Source organism: Cebus imitator, unplaced genomic scaffold (assembly GCF_001604975.1).
Source record: "Cebus imitator isolate Cc_AM_T3 unplaced genomic scaffold, Cebus_imitator-1.0 Scaffold79, whole genome shotgun sequence".
NCBI classification, from domain to species: Eukaryota; Metazoa; Chordata; class Mammalia; order Primates; family Cebidae; genus Cebus; species Cebus imitator.
This window is the reverse complement of record NW_016107394.1, coordinates 270,768-279,181: the sequence shown is the minus strand read 5'-3', so window position 1 is coordinate 279,181 and position 8,414 is coordinate 270,768. Positions and strand designations below refer to the sequence as shown.

The 8,414-nt window shown below is 35.3% G+C and overlaps 1 protein-coding gene across 1 annotated transcript; it reads right to left on the bottom strand.

Moving 5' to 3' along the window:
* Window positions 1–21: 21 nt before the first annotated feature.
* Window positions 22–1,264, bottom strand: LOC108307440 (olfactory receptor 52E2). The gene has a single exon (XM_017532806.1). It carries the CDS (start codon window positions 1,190–1,192, stop codon window positions 239–241), a length of 954 nt encoding a protein of 317 aa, XP_017388295.1. The 5' UTR covers window positions 1,193–1,264; the 3' UTR covers window positions 22–238.
* Window positions 1,265–8,414: the final 7,150 nt, after the last annotated feature.

The following is an 8,414-nucleotide window of genomic DNA, read 5'->3' as shown; positions in this document are numbered from 1 at the left end:
AAAAAAAAAAAAAAAAAAAAAAAAAAGAGTGATACCATAAGATCATCCCCATAGATACAGATAAAACACCTAATAAAATTTAATATTCTTGGACAGCCATGGTGGCTTATGCCTATAATCCCAGCACTTTGGGAGGCTGAGGTGGCAGATCACCTGAGTTAAGAAATTCAAGACCAGCCTGGCCAACATGGTAAAAATCCATCTCTGCTAAAAATACAGAAATTAACTGCATTGGTTGCTATTCCTTTTCCATTCCTTGTTCCAGCAATAATATTTTCTTTATATATTTATAGATCTGTTTGGTTCTGATTCCATATATAACAGGATTGAGCATTGGTGGCATCACAACATAGAGATTGGCTAGGAGTATATGGATATAGCGGGGAACATTTTGGCCAAAGCGATGAGTCATAAAGGAAAAGAGGGCTGGTGTATAGAAGGCAAGGATTACACACACATGTGAACCACATGTGCTGAGGGACTTGAGTCGGGCTTCACGGGAAGGAAGACGGAAAACAGCACGAAGTATCTGCACGTAAGAAAGGGCAATGGCTGTGATGTCAAACACTAGATTACAAATGGCACATAAACCATAAATAATATTGATTTTGATGCTGGCACAAGATAGACGAGCAAGACCCATGTGCTCACAGTAGGTGTGGGGAATGACATGATTTCCACAGAAGGGCAACCGCAAAATAAGAAATATAAAGGGAATGACAAAAATAAAAGCCCTCACAAACACACCAAGACCAATCACAGAAATGACCTTGTTGGTGAGGAGGGTGCTGTATTGGAGCGGGTTGCAGATGGCCACATAGCGGTCATAAGCCATTGCCACGAGCACTGCTGACTCCATAAGTGTGAAGTTGTGGATAAAAAACATCTGGGTGAGGCAGGCCTCAAAGATGATCTCTCTGAGGTTGATCCAGAAGATCCCAAGCATCTTAGGGATGGTAGCTGTTGAAAGGCCCAAGTCAATGGTGGCCAACATGGCCAGGAAGTAGAACATGGGCTGGTGTAGCCTGCTCTCAGTCCTGATCACCAGCAGAATAGTGAAGTTCCCCATGAGTGCAATCATGTACACAGCACAAAGGGGAAAGCCAATCCAGCTGTGAAGTGTTTCTAGTCCTGGGATTCCCAGCAACAGGAAGGAGGAGGGATGAAACTGGGTGTCATTAGGAAGTAACATCCAGCTTGTGAATGCATAAGTCCACAGTCTACAGAAATTTATGCTCACCCAATCTGCATGTCACCACACAGGGCTCTGCTGTTTAGAGACAAAAATTTAATATAAAAAACATATATTTGTGTACATGTCTTTTTACAGAAAATTCTATCACTGTGAAATGTGCTGTGTACAGAGGACTTTAGATGAATAAAAAACATCTCAGGGATAAATTCTTAGATTAATTTAAAATAAAATGAAATGAAATGTTCTATATGATACTTTCAACTTTGCTAGCATTCTACTCTTCCTAAAGCCTATTAATATAGCCTCATTGCCAATATTATGCTAAGATTTGCCTGAATACTTTTTACATTAGCTATCCTCTCTCATTATTGCCATCATCACCATAGGATCCCTTTGAATTTTGAACGAGATAAGGTTTTCCTAGCTCTTAAATGTAGTGGTGGAAATTAATTCCAGTTGATTGAATGATAACACATTGAGATTAACACATAGGGTGGGTACTCTCTATTCAATAAACACCCAAACTAATCAAAATTTATGCCAAAATATACTAAAAATCACTTAAAGGTTTAAAATTGGTCCATTTTCCAAATATTTACTCATTATTACTGTAAAATAAAATACAGAATAATAGTGAAAACAGCAGCATCAACTACCAATTATTGAAGTACTGCCTATTATTTGCAAAGTTTCCCTATGTGCAAAATCATCTCTAATTTATAAAAATAACACCCTTCAAGGAGGATATTAATTTTTCATATTTTCCATATAAGTGATCTACGGATCAATGAGTTTAAGAGGCTTGTCAGATGTTTAAAATGCTTTTAATGGAAGCTCTAGGAAATTAAGATAGGGATAACAATATTGAATTGATGTGAAAGAAAAATAGAAAGAAAGGAAGGCATAATGAATGACTTACCTGTGGATATACACGCTGGATAAAGCACATATACACACATAATATTACACACAGGTTAAACAAATACACGTTTTTCAAAATTCATAACATCCATCTGAATAACACATGTCACATGTATCTCTAGCATAAAGCTGAGGCAATCATTACTTTAGGAATTTAAGCTACATGTCAAATGTTTAAAAACAGGTGAGAAAAATAGAAGCATTAGAATATTAGATTTATGATAATACATTCATTTTGAGGTTTTAATTAGTTAATTAGTTAACTTTTGAGACAGAGTGACACTCTTGTCACCCTGGCTGGAGTGTAGTGGCATGATCTCAGCTCACTGCAACCTCCGCCTCACAGGTTCAAATGATTCTCCTGTCTCGGCCTCCAGAGTAGCTGGGATTACAAGTGTGCACACTTGGATAATTTTTTGTATTTTTAGTAGAGACAGGGTTTTGGCAAGTTGACCAGGTTGGTCTCAAACTCCTGGACTTAAGTGATCTGACCACCTTCGCCTGCCAAAGTGCTGGAATTACAGGCGTGAGCCACTGTACTTGGCCTCAATCATTTTCAAAGTTAACTGAATTTATCTAATCTGTCTTCATGTACCTTGATTATAATATTTGATGGGGAAGTATTTTCAGAGCATTTCTGTCCATGGAAAGCTTTTACTGTTCCATAGAAAAATGCCTCATTCAAGATTAGAGAGCTTAACAAAACCTGGTAATATGAAAGAAATGTCACATAAATTCTTGAGATTACTACCCAAATTAATGATAGTGATAAGGAAGTAAATCATATGCTATATGTCTATCCCCCATTTTATGAAATGTGGTATGTATAACAGGCAAAATAAAGAATAAAGACTACTAGAAAAAAATTGTGTACATAAAATAATCATCTTCTTTAAAAAGAGGTAAATGAACAAACAAAATTACAGTCATCATTGTTTGAATACATAAGACTTCATAAAATATGACTAATGGTTGTCAGAAGGCATAAAAATAGAAATATTGGGCACAACACTATTTTGCTGATAAACAAGTGCCACCCATCCAGTGTACCATGTCACACCAAACATTTTTCATGTGTTAAAATCTATTCTGAATGAAAATACAACTATAAAATCACTAAGCTAATTTTTCAGTGAAATAAAATAACTCCACTTTTAAGAGAGTTTTTTTGTGAGAATAACCACTGAATAAGTTACATATGTATGACTTCTTTAATCTGTGCAGAATTGCATAGTTCCTTTGGAACAATTTTGTTTTGAACACCAAGGTAGCATTTCAAACAGCCATACCTCAATCAATGTGAACCAGGGATACTCAAGGAGATTATCAGACAGAAATGATTTCTGAAAGGAAAAACAAAGAATTCAAACACAGATTTATTCATTATTTTATTCTTATAGTTATAACTCCATTTCAAGCTAACAACTTAACCTTCAATCTTGCACTAATTTATAAGAACTCTATACTTACTCTCCTGTGCACACATTTTATGTATGTTATTGATGTCAGAGATTATTTTTATATTTCCATCAATTAACAACTTTTTGGGTTGTAGTTATTCTTAACACTTTTTTATTTTACTTTTATAGTAGTGTTAAAAGTGATTAATTCATCAGTTTAGTATTACATTATTTAGCATTTGTATATGTATTTACCAGTGAGATTCATACTTTCATATGTGCTATTTAGCATCCTTTCATTTCAGAATGAATTCCATTTAGCACATCTTATAAGGCAGTTCTAGTGGTGACAAATTCCCTCAGTGTTGTCTGTTGGGTAAAGTCTTTCATTTGCAAAGGACAGGCTGGGTTGAGTGAATATAGTGATCTCATTTGGCAGGGTTTTTTTTTTTTACCCCCCCAACATTTTGAATATATCTTCCCACTCTTTCCTGGCTTACAATGTTTCTGCTGAGAAATTTGCTGATAATCAAGTAAGGGTTGCCTTGTGTGTTATAAATTACTTTTCTTTTGATGCTGCCAAAACTTTCTTTGTGTTTACAATTTAATCAGACACAAGTGCAACTTCTTATGGTCAGAAATGTATAACAAACCTAAAAATGTACCTCTGAACCAAAAATAAAAGTTAAAAAAAGCTTAGAACTAAAACTAGGAATATCTATATATTTCTGGTGACAAAGACTGCCAACAAGTAAACAGTGTCACCCTTCGAGGAAGATGAAACAATTGAAATTATCTAAAAATATGTGAAAATGGGCTGTGAGAGCATAACAGGGTGTATAATCTGTCCTCACTGCACTGAAACTCTTCATTTTAACATCCTACCCAACACCTAGCTGAAATTAAAACCATTCTAGTTAAGTTAATTACTGATCTCTGGACACCAAACCCAGACAAATATCCCTATCTCATCCTACAACTGCCAGCAGCGTGTGACACTCGATCATTCTGTTCTTTGAAACGTAGTATATATCACCAAATGTATATTTACATGTTTTGTTAAAAAGTGAGTGCATATGTAAGTGTATATATACTAGTTTATGTGTATACATGTGTGTGTATACACACACACACACACACACACACACTTTGCTTAAATAGCAAGCTATATATATACACATATCCAAACACACATATGTTTGTATGTGTGTTTGTGTATATGTGTGTGTGTGTGTGTGTGTATTTTGAAGTATATATACTTTGAAATATTTATTTGTTATATATTTTGACAATTTAGTTAGACACAGTGGGACTTCTTACAGTAGGAAATGAATGACAAAACTGCACATGTACCCTGAACATAACATATTCTTATTTTCATTTCTGATCTTTAGCACTGTCATCACTATTTCTTTTATGCAATACTTTGTTAGTGTTTTATCTCATTCTTTCCACTCTTGAGCCATTCTTCCCAAATCTATGTTTTATAGCAGGTAGTAAATTCTTGAAAAACAGAGCAACAAGAATGAAACATTGGCAAGTCAAGTCATTTCTCGGCTAACAAGGTAAGTTCTTCCGACAGCTTTCAGAGTAAAAGAAAAGACATTGCTATAATATCACTTGTGAGACTGTTACCTAATAGGATCATTTTCCTCATGGATAGAAAAAAGAGGTAGAAGTATACATTCGGTTTTGCACTCACTTATCTTCCTTCTCATCATTGTGCTCTTTTGCTCAAATTCCTTAGCTTGCTTCCCCTACAGCTTTACTCTTTATGACATCAAACTGCATTGCCATTCTTGTTCACCAAACTACAGGCATTTTTTCACTCTTTCTATTGGTTTAAAAGTTCAAACCTATTTTTACCACTCTATTAAAACATTTTCTATCCAGTTATCTAAAACAGCCAACCACGTCTTCCTTTATGTTACTGTATCACAAACACTATTTTTTCCTACACAATTTTCTCTCGGCCCATATCCCCCCCTCTAACTTCCTAAAGCCAATCTCTTTTTCCTTCAGCCAATCTTTTCTTCCCTGCTTCTTTTCACAAATGGCAGTTGTTTCCCCCGCTAGCTCTGCACTCCTCCTTCCATCGGACTTATAAATTGTGTAGGCTACTTCCGTTTACCCATCCCTTAATTAGCTTATTGCTTTGTACTCTTACTCCTGGTTAAAGTGCTCAAGTTGGACTTCGTTCTGCCTATGGAGTCTATCTAGGAGGTTACCAGTTTATCTGCTGATGATAAAGGAAGCTTCTCATTTGTCCTGGAGTTCTGGGAGCCTGGGGGACTGGAAGCTACTCATGCTATATAGGGAGTAGAGACCTGTGGGTCTAAGGAGTGTCAGTTGCTCAGGTAGAGGTAAAGGTAGAGTGAATTTCCATAGAAACTGAGAATTCCTAAGAGACGTTCAAGTGGGAGAAAATAAAGGAAACTCTGATTCTGTCTCTGCTGGCTGGATGAGCTTAGATACACAATGGGGAGTGGGTAGGCTCCAACTGTGTAAATTTTCAACAGGATAAAGGCACTATGTGAATATTAAAGTTGTACAATAGAGTAAAAATATGGCACTAAAGTGGTTACCAGAAGTGGGCATATTCTAGCAACTGCCCAGATATTTGGTGATCTCATAGGGAACTTCTCTAAGGGTTAAGAGAGAGCCAGAAATAGATGTGTTCACAGAGAGACTGACATAGGTTCAAATGATCTCAAGTTCTGCTTTAAGATCTGAGATTGCTAGTAGCCATGTCCACTTGCCAGAAGTAAATCTAAAGCTAAACCTTCTAAAATAAGAATAACATTCTACACATTATCCTAGGACTCAAATTATTAATATTTCTAATTTATTGTAAACAAAGTATCTTGCATTAGCCTAACCAAGCAGAGAAAGAATGAAACAAATGTTTCATAACACCAATTTTTTAAAAATAGGAATAAACATAGGAGATCAAATAATACTGTTTCAGACAGGTTTTTATAATAACTGTAATTAAATATACTCAAGAAAAATAAAATTTGAAGTGTTAATTGAAAAACTAGAACACTTTTTAGAGATTCAAATGGAAACTCTGTATTTGAAAAAATATTAAAACTTGAATTAAGAAATCAAGTCAAAAAAAACACAAAATTTTTTAAAAAGTAAAAAAAAAAAAAAAAGAGAAATCAAGTCTTTACTTCTATTCTGTGAAGGAACTATAAATTTGAAAACTAATTAATTCCCAAAATTGTATAGATCTTAAGTAGCAAAGCTTTCAGCACAGGCCATCAAGATTCATAGCTATATCTATTACCTTGTACTTGTATATAGCCAGTAAAACCCCAAGATGAAAATTAATTTTAAATTGTTATATTTTGGAAAGTTCCAAGAAAACAGAAGAAACCAATAAATACCAACATAAATATCAATTCAAGTCTTCTCTAGATAAATACATATTATATCAAGAGGAGGATTGTTGATAATTAATTTCCAATGTCAATGAGTGTCAGTTGTATAAATATGTAAAAAAGATGAGAAGGAAGAAAGCATTGTAGACACTATATGTGACATACAGTATAAACAAACAAATTTAAAAAATTAAGCAACCCATGTAGCAGGTAAAATAAAGGATCCCAAAGATAAAGGGGAATTTGGGTTGCAGATGCAATTAAGGCTGATAGCCATCTGATCTTAAGATAGGGAAATTATCCTACATTATGTGGGCATGTTCAATGTAATTACAAACATCATTACTAAGTGGAAGTGGGAAGCAGCAGAGGAGTCACTGTCAGAGGGATGTGATGTGAGAGAGACTGCACAGGCCATTGCCAGCCTTGGAGGTAGCAGGAGGCCATGGACCAAAACATCTGGACAGCTGCCAAAAGATGGAAAAGTTAAGAAGGTGGATTCTCCCCTAAAGCCCCCAGGAAAGAATGCAACCTGCTAACATATAGCTTTTAGCCTAGTGACATGTGTTGAATTTGCAACCCGCAGAACTATAGGATAGTAAAGTGTTTAAGGCCACTAAATTCGTGATAGTTCCTTATGGCAGCAATAGGAAATTAATACAACCCTCATAGAACTGAATTTCTAAAAAAAAATTTGGGTCTTATGTTTAAATCTTTATTCCACCTGGAGTTAATAGAAAAAAACATAAGCAATACCATTCAGGACACAGGCATAAGCAAGGACTTCATGACTAAAACGCCAAAAGCAATGGCAACAAAAGCCAAAATAGACAACTGGGATCTAATTAAACTTAAGAGCTTCTGCACAGCAAAAGAAACTATCATTACAGTGAACCAGCAACCAATAGAATGGAATAAAATTTTTGCAATCTACCCATCTGACAAAGGGCTAATATCTACAGTCTACAAGCAAATTTACAAGAATAAAACAACCCCATCAAAAAGTGGGTGAAGGATATGAACAGACACTTTTCAAAAGAAGACATTTATGCAGCCAACAAACATATGAAATAAAGTTCCTCATCTCTGGTCATTAGAGGAATGTAAATCAATACCACATTGAGATGCCATCTCACACCAGTTAGAATGGCAATCATTAAAAAATCAAGACGCAACAGATGCTGGAGAGAAGGTGGAGAAATAGGGATGCTTTTACACTGTTGGTGGGAGTGTAAATTAGTTCAACCACTGTGGAAGACAGTGTAGTGATTCCTCAAGAATCTAGAAATGGAAATACCATTTGACTCAGCAATCCCATTACTGGGTATATACCCAAAGGATTATAAATCATTCTATTATAAAGACACATGCACACATATGCTTATTGCAGCATTGTTTACAATAGCAAAGACTTAGAACCAACCCAAATGCCCATTGATGATAGACTGGATAAAGAAAATGTGGCACATATACATGATGGAATACTATGCAGCCATAAAAAAGGATTAGTTC

Bases quoted from the DNA above. Each gene is read 5' to 3' on its own strand.
- LOC108307440 (XM_017532806.1), bottom strand. From the start codon at position 1,192: ATGTTACTTCCTAATGACACCCAGTTTCATCCCTCCTCCTTCCTGTTG.